Below are 14,308 nucleotides of genomic sequence, written 5' to 3'. Positions count from 1 at the left end.
TTTGGCTCATTTTGTATCTCGTTATTGTTTGGCTGCTTATTAAGGAAAAAGAAACAATTAAGGGGTCTGAGTCTTCAATAGCAAGTCAATTAAAATTAATTCAAAAGAAGTTAATTAAGAGCAAAAACAGGTCACTAATTAAGAAAAGGGTTAGAATGAAAACCTGCAGCCACTGGGGCCCTACAGGACTGGAGTTGGGTACCCCTGATCTGGATTATTCTGCTTAATTGTGAAACTTTAATTGTTTATTGCATTTTAGTTTTATTTTATAATACTTACAGCAAATTTGCTGTGTCAATTACCTATATATTTATTCTTACATATTTTCTGTCTGTGTGATATACTCATACTAGAGGGCTCTGCCCCCTGCTCGCTTCGCTCGCCAACCCCTGGTCTTGGGTAACCCGAAATAGATTTGAAAGAGATTATTTATCTCCGTCAGTTGTGGTCTTTCGTTTTGAACCCGTGCCTGCTTTGCTTCTGCAGTTTCAGACGCGCGTTGTAGGCGCCTGCGTTCATTGATCTTATCCAGGTGGGCGCGTGTTTGTATCGTTGAGCTGTATTGTGTTTGAATTTGGTGTAAAGCGTTCAGCGGTTTGTACAATCCCAAGCAGCGCATTATTCCTAACTTCACTCCGCAGTAGTGCCACTCACAATATGGCGGTGACGCCTGCGCCTTCACTCCGCAGTAGTGCCACTCACAATATGGCGGTGACACCTGCGCCTTTCGTACTATCTTTGTGGACCTGTTGGGCCTCCGTAGCCTCTCACGTTTGACTCTGGGGTGCAGCGCAGAATCCTCTTTTTTGTGTGGTTGTGTTGTTAGTGGTAGCTATGGGCGCATTGTTGCTTCATTTCTCATTCACGTTAGTTGAGCCCTTTCGTTCTTGGGCCGTGACTCCTTCGTTCGCGGTGGATACGACTTCGCTTGCGGTTTATGAGACGCGCGCCTGCGCAGTACGTCTCATGGTCCCATCGCCGTGTCCCTGCATCCATATCCGGTTTATTCTCGGTTAGTAATATGGATTCACATTGGCTCACTACATAATATAGAAGATGCTGTTATAACAGAGATGATTTATCAAGTCTACTGTCCCATGTACATATTATCTATGTGGAGTTTACACATTCTACCTATGTCTGTATTGTTTTCCTTTGGGTACCTCATTTCCATAAGATGTGCAGGTTAGTTTGACCCGAGACTCTAAATTGGCCCAGTATGCTTAAGATGATGGACTGGGTCAAGTGTTCATTCCTGCCTCTTGCTCAGTCTTATCAGCTCCTATATGTTGCAATCTCATCAAGGACTCACCACAGAATGTGCGTGACCTCCAGGAGCGGATTGTGACTCCAAGGGCCTGGCAGGCCAGAGCGTATGCCTGGATTGCTTGACAAAGTGTGGTAATATTGTCACGGTTGCTGCACATATCATAGACACAACTATAGACGAATGCAGTGGGGTCCACCACAGCCCGACAGTCTCGGAATGGGCCATCTGTTTTGTTGATTATGCCACAGTAATCAGGCCGGAAGTAGAAGGATTCAGTGGCAGCATCGCAGAGGCTGCAGTTCTCTGCACAGCCATCAGTACAGCGCCAGTCAGTGTCCTCCACCTGCCAGCCTCCACCCAGTTCTGCCACATTCTCCACCAGTGTTCCATCAGGAAGGGATGGATCATCACCAGGGTTGTCATTGTAATTCCCACAGAGTCCACAGGTGTTGTTGAAGTAGGAACTGGGTAGAGAAATTGATGCATAATGTTGTCCATCATATGTTACTAGTAGACCAAAATCTGTCTCCACAGCTACTGCCACACCACTCTGATAAATACGAACAGCCCCCAACATTAGCTGGACTGGAAGGGTTTTCAGGATGCCATCAACCTATAGAAAAAGAAGCAAAAAAGTAACTCATTACTCAGGGACTCTTTAGAGACTCTGTAAAAGTGTGCTAACTCACCTGCACTTGACCCAGGCTGCCCTTAGGGAGAACAATGTGGTGTCCATAGACCTCAATCCGGACATCACGCAGCCAAGACACAGAGGTGCCAACACGGTTTTCATTTTTGGCCTCTACACTGAAGAAGGGAAGCCCCAGTGTGTCCCAGCAGGGTCGAGCTAGCAAGTACGAACAGGTACCTTGGAAGTGGTACAGGAAGCCATCAAAAGTGTGGTAATGTGGGTCACCAAAAACAACACAGGTGCTGGTGCGTGTAGGCTGGCAGTGGTAAGCCCCTTCATAGAGCTCACAAGTCTCCAGTGGCCCACATGGAAGGTCCTGGCATTGGATTTCATTTTCTACGTCCAGGCAGCGACATTTTTGGGAGCACTGGTCTGAAAGCCAGAAGATCTCTCCACGTCTGTAGAATCGACCTAATAAAAAAAGGAGTATTTCAAAATAACAAATGCTGTGAATATACACACTGGTAAAGAGCTCAGATGCCTTTACTCTTATGTCTGCTTAGCTGCATGTACAAAATCAAATATGGGGTGTCAGTATTAATTATGGTGTAAAATCTCACAAGTTTACAATTGACTGGCAAATGGGTGAATATGAGAATTAATCAATGGAACCAATTCAAAAGTGCCACTGTGAATACAATGTGCTAAACCAATTTTTTTTAGAATTAAATGGCAGACTAAAACTGTTATGTCACAATTAACTTGGCAGACCAAACCCATGCTTACATAATGGATTAAAGAAAACAAACCCAAGATGTCAAAATGAATAATGAGGGCCAAACTCAACCTGTAACTATCAACTAGAGGAATAGTATAAGAGTTTTATGTAGACTAAGGAGACATACCAAGGGTACTTGAATTAATTCATGAAGGTACATGCATACTGTTAGTTTTTCTTAGAGGACCAAGATTTTGATTGTCAGACTCAGACAATGGACCTAACCCACTATGTCAGTTTAAATCAGAAAGACCAGACTTCTGTTGTCATAATTATTGGTAGGCTAACCTATCAGCTTCAGGTAAAAACAGAGTTCCAGTACTAGTGCACAACAAGGAGCATATGTTGACTGCTTTATTTGTATTCCATTGAATTTCTTAATTGTGTAGTTATTTAAGAATCTGGGGAATCATCTTAAAGAATATGTTCAGTGATGTAGATGTATTTAAATCTCTTGCAGGCAGCACTTCATTAAAGAATGTTGACTCAGTTCCCTGGGTTTATCAGGCACATAGTAAAACAAGTTATCGGCTATTTCATCCCATACCATTGAGACTGCATCCATTGGCTGGGTCAATCTGATCCCCATCAATGCGGAAGAGCCATCGGCCAGGCAGGTTGACGTTGGTGGTCTGTTCAATGTTCACTATTTCATTGGAACGCGATCCTGGCAGGTTGAAGAAATGGTTGACGTCTCCACCATTGAATCCTGACTAAAGGCAAAACATGCAAATGTCCTTAAAAATGTGGAAAATATGTTTCCTAATTGCATCCCACCTCAATCCTTTCTCACTTTATGCATCCATATTTTTATATCTTTTTTACCCAAAGTTTCCTGCTATCCCTAGTACCTGTGCAGCTGTCCCACCCAGACCAGTTAGAGGATCTCCACCACTTGCAGTCCCAGTCGTCCAGGTGATGTCCCCATAGTTGAACATGGCAAAGAAAGCAACTCCATCAGAGATGAGCACAGCTTGGAAGGAGTTTACCTGTATTAGAGAACAGAACCAGTACACTTTTCTAGTCACATATATTACATACAAAAGGGCATTGACCGTTGTGGTGTATAGAAATGATGTAAATCAGATTTATCCATTGTATCATGTGATTTGTGGGATAATTTCCATCCAGATACACCAGATGGGGAGGGCATGATCACTAGTCATGCATTTTACAATTTTTCCTAGGTAATAACCAACCATGCAATGCACGACAATGCTTAAATGTCTGCAGAAGACTATAGACTTCTATTCAAGTGTGTATACTGCATCCAGCTTGTTGGTTCATGTGGCAAAAAAGTGTCAACTATTTCATCTGTGTTACTGTGCTTTTAAAAAAAACTACATTTCCAAATTTTTTAAGAGTTCATTGTACTGATATTTACAGGATACACACTCAACATATAGAATGTAAACCCAGAGTAGACCGTACATCAGTTGTTTGATTCATTTTCTGAACAGTGTTTTGCTGGTACAGCGTCATGGGGAATTGGTAACAATGTTGGCAGCATTGTGTGCACGGCAAAAAAAATAAACTTTGATGGGGCAGTAGCCCATGCCAGGGCACACTCATCCTAACCTGTGTATCAACCTGCTGTGCTGCTTGCATAAAGTAGAAAATATGGTTTAATGGCTAGTTTGAATTTTGTTTATGGCACATTTGACTCTGTACAACAAGATAATTGAGAGTTGGTCACAATAATATAAGAGTTTCTCTTGTGAGCAACTTTAGTGAAGTGGTACCTTCGTAATGCAGAAGCACCCTGATATAAGATAACCTTACACATTTTCAAATCAACATAGAAATCTAATGTACCGGGGTCGTCTGGCTGCCCCCATAGAAGGTGACTTGATGCCATGTGGCAATGAACACCCATGTTGCTGTGAAGGAGACCATGTTCTTAAAATATTTCCGAATGTCAAGTGTTGCCCTCTGCAGGATATCCGGGTGGGTGCTCTCACGATAGTACACATCGCCACGAATTCCATTGTGCACATCTGCCCAGAAGGGTGCAATAAAGGATCGGCTGTCAGTCAGTGGGAAGGCCTCTGGGGTGAACTGACTCACTTGCACATTGAAGGAAATCACACCATTATTGTTCACCTGTAAAAACATATAAGAAAGAATTTTGAACTAAGTAGTCATCCCACACTGACCTGCTTTAGACTGAATAAATGACATTAATGAAATACCAACAACTGTCATTCAAGATAAAGCTTTAATATGCTGGCCTCAAAGTTAAGTGAGGTCAGGAAACTGTTGAATAGTCAACCGGCATTTGATTGCTTTCTCAACCCCATACTGCCCTGCCGTTTAAACACTCATGCAGTGTATATTTTTGTTTCATATTGGATCATGTGAGTTTGATAATGGATGACTGGATGGATACAGGAAGTACAAACATGACAGGATCTGCAAACAAAGTGAGGTAATTAAGGTTATGTCAGTGAACTTTTGTTTATCTATTTTGTTTAGCTATTTAGTCATCCTGTAGTTATGTTCAGCTCTTTAGTCATTTGTACAGTAATGCAGGCTTATTATCACTGGGTAAAAAGTGATTTGTATTAAGAACATTTTTGAGTCCCACCCTACATAACAGATAATTTGAAAATTTTAGCTATGCAGTATCTATATAAGGCAAAGTGAGAAACCAGGGCACCAAAATGTGCCAAGCATCATTCCAAACCTGCAGCTGTCACGCTGTGGTGATACCTACAAAGATGGAACGGTAGGGCATATTGAAGAAAATGAACTGAATTAGAAGAGGGATCTCAGCAGAACTACCATCATCCATCTTAGGAGTTTCTGTGTCTCTGTGTGCAAGTCCAAAAGGGTACAGGATGTCCTGGCAGAGGACTGAGAAGAGATAAAAAAACAAGTCAAATGACAATAATATTTCACAGTTTCCACTTCACCCCCATTTAGCCTGCCATTTACTTATCCGCAAATGCATTTATGACAGTAAACAGCACTTCACCAGGACCCTTGGCACAATCTATCAGAACTATCAGTATTACATGGAGCAAGAGAACAGAATCTTAAACTCAACAAGAATAAATAAAGGGCATATCACTGAGCATGGCACTGTGTGTTATTGGCAAGATCTTAAACTGTGAAAATGTGCGTAGGGTAAAAAGATCAGTTTTACATAATAGGGATTACAACACAGGAATTTCAAAATGACACTTGGAATTGTGCTGTCTCATCAATATCATACTGAATGAAGAGCAGGAACTTTGAGATCCTGCAACTTTGCTTTATAGTAGCTAGCAGCTATGCCGTTGTGTACAGTAGTCCCCTGTATTCACAATTATTTGTGCCCTTTAACTGGAACAATCATTGTCTTACCTGTTTTGGGTGCAAGTAGGAAAGCAACATAGATCCAGCTGGCCTGGGACCTCTGGGTTAACATTCTGGCAAAGAAACAAAATAATGTAATATTTGTATTTATATACAATACCCGTTTACGCCAATCAAAGATGACATGGTGGTTCAAGGCTTCAATGCCTGCCTGCTGTCTTTATTTACATTTGCCCATATCTACTTGGGATTTCTCCAGGTACTCAAGTGTCTTCATACAACCCAAAGAAATAACTAAAGGTTTACTGGCAACTTTTAATTGGCACTGAATGAGGGATTGTGAGTGTTAGTGTAAATGACCCCAGAGATGGACTGATGTCCCATCCATAGTTGGTTTCTGCATTGTGTCCAGCCCTTCTGGGGCAATCTGTAACCCCCTTATTCTAATATTGGAATAAGCAGCATCATGTGAAAAAGACAATAATGCCTTCTTCAATTATATGGTTTTACATAGCAGAAATAACTAACAATCATGAGGACCTTACCAAGTCCTACAGTTAAAATGTAACCTAAGGTGATAAACAATACATAAGATATTTCATTCTACTGTAATTATTTATTCAACACATAAGTGAGAAGTCAAGCAAATGACATCTTTTATTGCCTAACTAAAAAGATTAGAATATGCAAACTTTCAAGGCAACTTGGGCCTCTTCTTCAGGCAAGATGTAATACAGAGACTGGAATTCCTGGTGTTTATATAGATGCTAGGACAGATACAGCATCGGAAAACCTTTAAGTGAGGTATCTTAGATGTAAAAAATTAATAGACCTCTCCAGGCTAAGATTCATTTAGTAAGAGAGGAGAAAAATGTCTAGTCAAAAACTTTTGATAAGATAACCGATCAGCTGAGTCTTCTGAAGTTTTTGATGATGTTTTTCCATAAAATGTGGATCTGTAGTCAGGTTATCTGGGTCAGTCCAAGAGATGCAAACAATCCTCATATCTGGCCATTAAACTGTGTCTTTATGTCTCTATTTAAACCATGTTGTAATGTGTTATTATTACCATGAGTTTAACTTCCCATTCTTTTGTCTCTTGCTGTGTTCTAAAGTTGCCCATAAGCACTGTGACTTTAAAGTCCCTCTCACAGTGTCCATGGCTGTTGACGTGAGCCGCTACAGGAACATCTCTGTTGCCATGATGGAACCTGTGTAAGTTCATTCTCTGGCGGAGTGTTTGTCCAGTTTCTCCCACATAGAGTGCAATTTCATTTACAGAATGAGGTAGACCATATTAGATGAACTGCAGGAAAATAATCCCTTAATGCGATGTTCTAGTCGGCAGAATGGTGTAACTACACAATCTGTACCATAAATGTAATCACTCATTTTACATCTTTTCTGTAGGCAGGGAGATGTGCCATTTTCTGTTGGCACACTTAGGGAGCTTCGGACAGTTAGTTGCTGAAGGTTTGGTGGTTGTCTGTATGCCAGGAGAGATGGTTGTGGAAATACATATTTCAGCGTTTCGTCATTATTAGTTCTTTTATAATTTTTCAAAGTGTTTTAAGATGTGAGTTATAGGTGACAACAAGAGGGATGTGATTCTTGTCTTTGTTTTTATATTCCAGAAGGTTGTCTCTGGGTATGGCAATGGTTGTAACGTATTGCTTGGCTGAAAATAATGGAGCGCCTTACAGTATATGCCTGGGGTGGAAGCTATCAGTTCTCAGGTAGGTCCGTCTGTCCATCGGTTTGTGAAAACAAAGAAGTTACAAGGGTGTTATCTTTTAATTGAATGGTGGTGTCAAGGGAGCTGACTTCTGTTTTTGAGTAATGAAGCTTCAGCTTTATGTTGGGGTGGAAAGAATTATATTCGTTATGAAAATGGAGGAGGTCCTTCTCACTGGCAGTCCAGATTATGAAGATGTCATCTATGTAATGGAGATACAAAACTGGTTTTAAGACACACATTAACATAACTTTTTCCTCCAATTTTGCCATAAATAGGTTTGCATAGTGAGGTGAAAACCGACAGCCCATTGCAGCCCTCAGTTGTTACAAGTAGAAGTCTTATCCAAATGTGAATAAATTGTGTGACATAGTGAATTTTATCATTTATGTAACTGACTCTGTGGGTAAATCTTGTTGTTTAGGGTACGTTTCACATGCCAATATGCCATCATCATGGGGGATGTTTGTGTAAAGTGCCTCAACATCCATTGTGGCCAGTAAGGTTCCCTCAGGTAGGGGGCCTATAGCAGACAGTTTTTTTTGGAAATCAGTGGTGTCCTGGATTTAGCTGGTTGTATTGTGGGTGAGTGGTTTAAAGATGTGCTCCACCCTTCCTGAAACATTTTCCGTAATGGAACCATACAGCCATAGCCATAAGGGAGATTATAGGCCTTCCTCGGTTCCCTTCTTTGTGGACCTTAGGATGCATGTAAAAGTAACCCATTTGGGGTTCTCAGGAATTAAGCTGCTTACATGATCCCTGATGTCAAGAGGAACGCTACTTACTGTCTTTTTTAGTTCCTTCTTATAGAGATCTTTGGGGACTTCCTGTAGTTTGTAATAATACATGGTATTGAACAATTGTCTTTGTGCCTCCTATATATAGTCAGATGTGTTTATGATAACTAAGGCACCCCGTTTGTCTGCTAATTTGATAATGATCTCTGTATTTTCCCTTAGTGAATGTATAGCTCTCTGCTCATCAATAGTAATGATTTCTATCTGATTTTGCTGCCTGTTTAGGATACCAGTTTTGTCTGTCTGTTGGAAGCAGTCTATATAATTGTCCAGGGTGGAGTTTCTATCAGGTTCTGGTGTCCATGTAGATTTATTAGTGGGGTTGTTGTTGTTGGTTCCTGTGTGTCAGTTTTCTTTCTTGTGGAAAAATTCTTTAAGTCTGCGTTTTCTGAAGAATTCTTCCATATCACTGCAGAGTTTGATTTTGTCAATGGGCTTTGCAGGACAATATTAGACTCAGATACAGAAGAAAAAGGGGCCTGAGTTGCCTCAAGAGATTGCATATTGTAACCTTTTTAGTTAGCCAATAAAAGATGTCATTTTGTTTGACTTCTCACAACATCCATAATGGCTAACACGGCACAACACCTTAGTATTTCAACACCTAAACTAATACGTAGTATATGCCTATACTGTTTCCATAGTAGTTATGAAGGGAATTAAACCTGTAGTTAATAATGATCAGGAAGTGTTACCACTTCTGTCTAAAATCAGAATCTTGAATTCAGGCATGTCATACTAATGTGCAGTGATCTCAGAAGGTCAGAGTTTTGCAACTCATCAGTACTGGTTAGAGTAAAAAGCCATTTTTAGAGAATTTGAAGTTCGTCATTCTGCAGTGAGAAACCTTTATATACATGGAGAACATTCTAGACAGTTTCCAATTATCCTGGGAATGCCTGTACCAGCAAGTGTACTCAAAGATCAGAACAGATGATGTTCTCAGAAATCTCAAAGGATCCAAATGGTATATCCATGGCTCTAATGGCCTCTGTCAATATACAAAATTTTATAAGACTATACTATCACAAAAAAGACTGAATAAGTATAGCTTTAATGAAAAGGTAGCCAAAAGAAAGCCTCTTTTTTCCGAAAGAAAAAAACGCAACACTTGTACAAAACCCAACACTTTTGGAACAGTGTCTTCTGAACAGGTGGAACAAAACTGGAGTTCCTTTTGCACAATGACATGTTCGATGAACTCAAAACAGCTTATCACCACAAGTATCTTATGTATCTTAGTTGATGGTTTATGACATTTGCTGTATTTACAAAGTGTCTCCAAATGTAAATATTCTTTGGTTACTGGTGTAAGAGAAAGGTCATGGGGTGAAATGAGAGAAGAACAAGGGAATTCTTCCATGTTGACAGATGGCAACAAAGGCTTCCTGCTGGGAACATATATACCTCTGCATCATATTATGGAGAGCAGGCAGCATTGGAGTCTGTTAAGTATGCCAAGCTCTTTAATGAGGAATTCAGGCTGAGGAAGGTTGAAATACCTGGGGATACCAGAGGGAGGGAGGTGGCCCTAGGTATTCCAAAATAATTTTCTGGTAGTCTTGCCTAAGGTTAGAGAAACAGAGAAAAAAGTGTTTGGGGAGTAAGTGGGAGAAAGTTCTTGGTGCTTCAGTCACTATGATTTAAGCAGTGGGAAATTTGGGGAAGAGTCTGGACATTAAAACCTAGTAGGGCATCAAGAGTTTGTTTTATATTCTTTTTTGTGGGTACTTTATTTCATTTCATTTTGTTGCCCTTCCACAGTTAGTTACTTTCAGGAGTAACCACAGAGTGACTTGTATATTTATATATGTATGAATAAAGGTATATGTGTGGCCATATATATATATATATAGCTATATATGTGGGTGGAATGATGGCTGTCTTGCTAAAGTATCTAGGCTGGTATCTCAAAGGTTGCTGATTCAAATCGTAGCTGTGACAGAAGGAATGCTACTCTGTTGGGCCATTGAGCAAGGCCCTTAACCTGCATTTGCTCCAGGGACACTGTACAAATAACTGACCCTGTACTCTGACTCCAAAACTCTCTGGAGATTAAGTTGGGGTATTGAAAAATCGACAAATTCCTAAAACAAGGCATTGTATATGACATACTTTATAAAAGATTAAATAAATAAATGTGTTTAATTGAATGAATATTTCTGAAGGATCAAACAAATAATGAGCTGAGCCATTGCTTAGCCATCACAGTATTCTGGAAGCAGCTTGTGGTTATGAGTGTGAGTGCACACGTGCTTCTGTGTAAGTGCATTTTGGGGTATTTACTGTGCATGTGTAGAGCATTCAAATGTTTGCATGTAATGATGCCTTCTTGTTGAGAAGCCTTCAGAGAGCATTTCTAACAGTGCTTCCTACAGGCAAGAGACCCCAGACCAATATTCTTTATTTTATAAACTGGCTTTCTAATTGAATACCATCTTGAGGTACTTTACAAATACTGTACAAGTATTTTTATTTTATCTTTCATTTGGTGTTCAGTACTTTGATACTAGTTTCTATCAGTTGTTATTTATTGAGTTTTGTTTCTGGGCTTCTATTCTGACTGTAACCTTTTGAATATTTGTGAAGCACTGAGCATAGGAAAATTGACATATAAATAAAAGGGAATGGAATTTAGTAGTCTTCTAGAGCTGATCCCAAAACCCAAAAATGATCAGTAAGACAAAAGTGATGACTAAAGGGAAAGGGTACAGTAAACACAGAGGTGGAAAACAAAAGACCTCAGCTTCAGGACCAAACTAAACTTGATCGACCATCCAAGGGTCCATTTAGCCATTATCTCACATTTTCCTTCTGCTCACTTCTTGCCATTCTGTCTCTCACCTCTGGCAGGTTAAGCCCTTGTGTAATAATTACCTCCCAACTCCAAGCTCTAAGGCCATCTTGCTGGAAGGACTTTAGGCCCAGATCCACAATAACTTCCAGTTAATCAAAGGCAAACATTTTTGGGTTATCCAATGACCACCTAAAGTCCTGATGCTGTTTGAGCACTACTCCCTGTATATGTTCCCTTCACTATGCAGGTATACTGGGGAGAAAAGAACTGGCTGTCCTCCTGAATACCCTACAAAGACTCCATCAAATAGCCTTTTTTCATCCTGCCTTTAATACATTAATAAACCTATTTCATCTTAGTCCTTCACTATGTAGAAAATAAGAACATAAGAAATTTCAAAACGAGAGGAGACCATTTAGTCCATGAAGCTCGTTTGTTTAGATAATAGTTAAGCTGTCATAATACGTCTTCCAAATACATCTTAAAGGTTGTCATGGTTTCTGCCTCGATTACATGTCAAGGTAGTTTATTCTAGGTTTCCACAAGTCTTTGTGTAAAGAAATGTTTCCTGGCTATGTATCATTATTACACTGTTTACCTACATTGTTTATATTTGAAACATCCATCATCCAACCCGCTATATCCTAACTACAGGGTCACAGGAGTCTGCTGGAGCCAATCCCAGCCAACACAGGAAGGCAAGGCAGGAAACAAACCCGGGCAGGGTGCCAGCCCACTGCAGTATTTGAAACATAAAAGATTATAGTACATGAATGGCTCAGGGTCACACAGTGGGTCAGAGGCAGGAGTTTAACAGTTTCGTTCCTTATCCCCTATAACACACCGATTATCTAAAAACACTACTCTGCTCTTATCTGCCCGCTTTGTTTCTGGTGATTACAGTGGAAATATCATTGAGGAGATCAGACAATTCAGGTACATCGGTTTTAATAGCCAGCATCAAATCACATCCATCAACTGCAAAGGGCAGAGGGAAAAAAGAAGTACAGGGTCTTATGCAAGGGGAATGGAGGACTGAAGTGGCAGGGTGCTCACTGACATATAGGAATCAATATTGGAACTGACATGAGAGTTTTGATTACTCCAGGACGCAGTGGATAAAGCAGGAGGAACCTCTATGATACACTGTGAGGATAGGCAGTGTGGAGCAGTGGTAGTAGTAGTAGCTTCAAACCATCAGGTCATGGGTACAAATCCTGCTACTGACACTGTGTGAGCATGAGCAAGTCGCTTGACCTGCCAGTGCTCCAATTGGAAAACCAAAAAAGAAATGTCACCAATTTTATCATAAATGTTGTAAGTCGCCTTGGATAAAGGTGTCAGCCAAGTAAGTAAATGTAATGGATAGATACAAATAAACCAGGAGTAAGGGACTGATCTGAGAATAATACTTGGTTATGTGCTAGGAGCTGATAGCTAAACTCCAAAGAGCCTTGGGAGTATCCCTGGAATTATCACCTGAACAGGAAGAAAAGTCTGGGACACACTGCCTGTCACAATCTGAGCAGGTAGAAGACTAATTGACACACTGGGAGGCATTGGGTGACCTGAAACATTTTTTATAGCTGGGTTTGCTTGCCCAGTCTGTGCCCCTCATGCTGTCTGCACATACTCTATGCTTTTATATTGGCGGCAAGGGAGGAAAAGAGGGAATTGTCTATCTGCTCAGTAGAGTGGAATCGTCTTTATTTAGGCCAATGAATGAAAATCTATGCTACACTGAGTTCCCTGAAGCAGTGACCCTAGACTGTCCTGTACTTAGATTCAGCAAAGCTAAGGTGAGCTGTCAAAGGAATCCATTATGCTATGGTAAAGAACAGAGGAACAATGTGGTGGGATCAGTTTCTGCAGAAAAATCCTCAACACTTGAATTTCAATCCTCATACTAAATGGCAAAGAGTCCTGTAGAAAGTGAGCTAATATAAGACAAGGAAGTTTTAACATTCCACAATGCCGCAGGGGGCTTCCTATCCATTAACCTAGCCGACACTTTCCTTGCAGATACTATAATGAAAGAGGAGATGGGCACATTTGCTCATCCCTGAATCCCACAGGCAACGCAGTGGCCAGGTAATGATCACCTGCCTATGTTCATCTCAGCACCTTGAATTAAACAATCTGGCAGATAAAGAATCTTCAAATTTGATTTAGGAGAGTATGCTGGGTTTGATAACAGAGGAGAGAAGATAGCTGACCGCTTCAAGAAAAGACATAGCCAGACTTAAATTGATTCTCAATGTGATTTCCCCACTGTATCTGCCTTATTTCTGTTTCGATAACTGCCCTTAGGATATTTCTTTCTCTAGTGGTACAACAGCTGCCCCCAGGTCATCTCGTTTGCTCCAAGCATGGTGGCTGATCAGAGGGCATCTAATTTACTCTCGAAATAATGGCTAATCACAGAGTGTGTAATTTGCTCTCAGCATGATGGCTGCACACAGGGGCATTTACTTTGTTATGGCTGTCCACACTGTATCTGGTTACCTAGACTGGACAGATTTATCTCTGCCAACAAGATTTGTGTTGCTTAAAAAACCTCAAATCCTAAACTTAAAGGCAGTGCATGGGATAAGAAATACATTATAGGAAGTAATGCATAAAGTAAATAAATTACATCTGGTATGTTATACACTGGCAAGAAAAGGCTGAAAAGAGAACCACACAAGTACTCACTATGAAAAGTGAAGTAAAAAGTAAAAATCCAAATAAAAAGGGTTGCTCATTGGTTCTGAAACTACTTTGGAACAGCACTAGATAGGAACTGCACACACTGTACTGACATATACAAAGAAATTGTAGGAAATGGAAAGGAAACTGAAAATCCATTTGATCAATGTCATCTGTCTGGTGTGACATTATGAAAGTTGCCATATATGGTGTAGTCAGGATCATCTAAATAAACAGTGACATTGTTGAAGCTGGCTTACCTATGTTCTTACCACACAACATTAATAAATAAAACGCATAAAGTATCAT

At 40.3% G+C, this 14,308-nt stretch overlaps 2 protein-coding genes across 2 annotated transcripts in view; one reads left to right on the top strand and one right to left on the bottom strand.

Annotated features, from left to right (window-relative positions):
* Positions 1-14,308, top strand: part of LOC114656856 (40S ribosomal protein S25) — a 1,002,297-nt gene that overhangs the window by 680,381 nt on the left and 307,608 nt on the right. The gene's annotated exons all lie outside the window — the stretch shown is intronic.
* The window catches only part of tecta (tectorin alpha), an 89,581-nt gene that overhangs the window by 41,688 nt on the left and 33,585 nt on the right, over positions 1-14,308 (bottom strand). Inside the window, exons 11-17 of the mRNA XM_051932253.1 lie at positions 6,028-6,092; positions 5,396-5,535; positions 4,495-4,782; positions 3,531-3,668; positions 3,227-3,392; positions 1,960-2,372; positions 1,313-1,883 (exon numbers count right to left, since the gene is read on the bottom strand). Coding sequence (XP_051788213.1) covers positions 1,313-1,883; positions 1,960-2,372; positions 3,227-3,392; positions 3,531-3,668; positions 4,495-4,782; positions 5,396-5,535; positions 6,028-6,092 — 1,781 coding nt within the window. The remainder of the gene's footprint in view (positions 1-1,312; positions 1,884-1,959; positions 2,373-3,226; positions 3,393-3,530; positions 3,669-4,494; positions 4,783-5,395; positions 5,536-6,027; positions 6,093-14,308) is intronic.

The sequence above is a fragment of the Erpetoichthys calabaricus genome, chromosome 9 (assembly GCF_900747795.2).
Source record: "Erpetoichthys calabaricus chromosome 9, fErpCal1.3, whole genome shotgun sequence".
NCBI classification, from domain to species: domain Eukaryota; kingdom Metazoa; phylum Chordata; class Cladistia; order Polypteriformes; family Polypteridae; genus Erpetoichthys; species Erpetoichthys calabaricus.
Note: the sequence above shows the minus strand (reverse complement) of the source record. Positions and strands in the feature narration are given on the sequence as shown.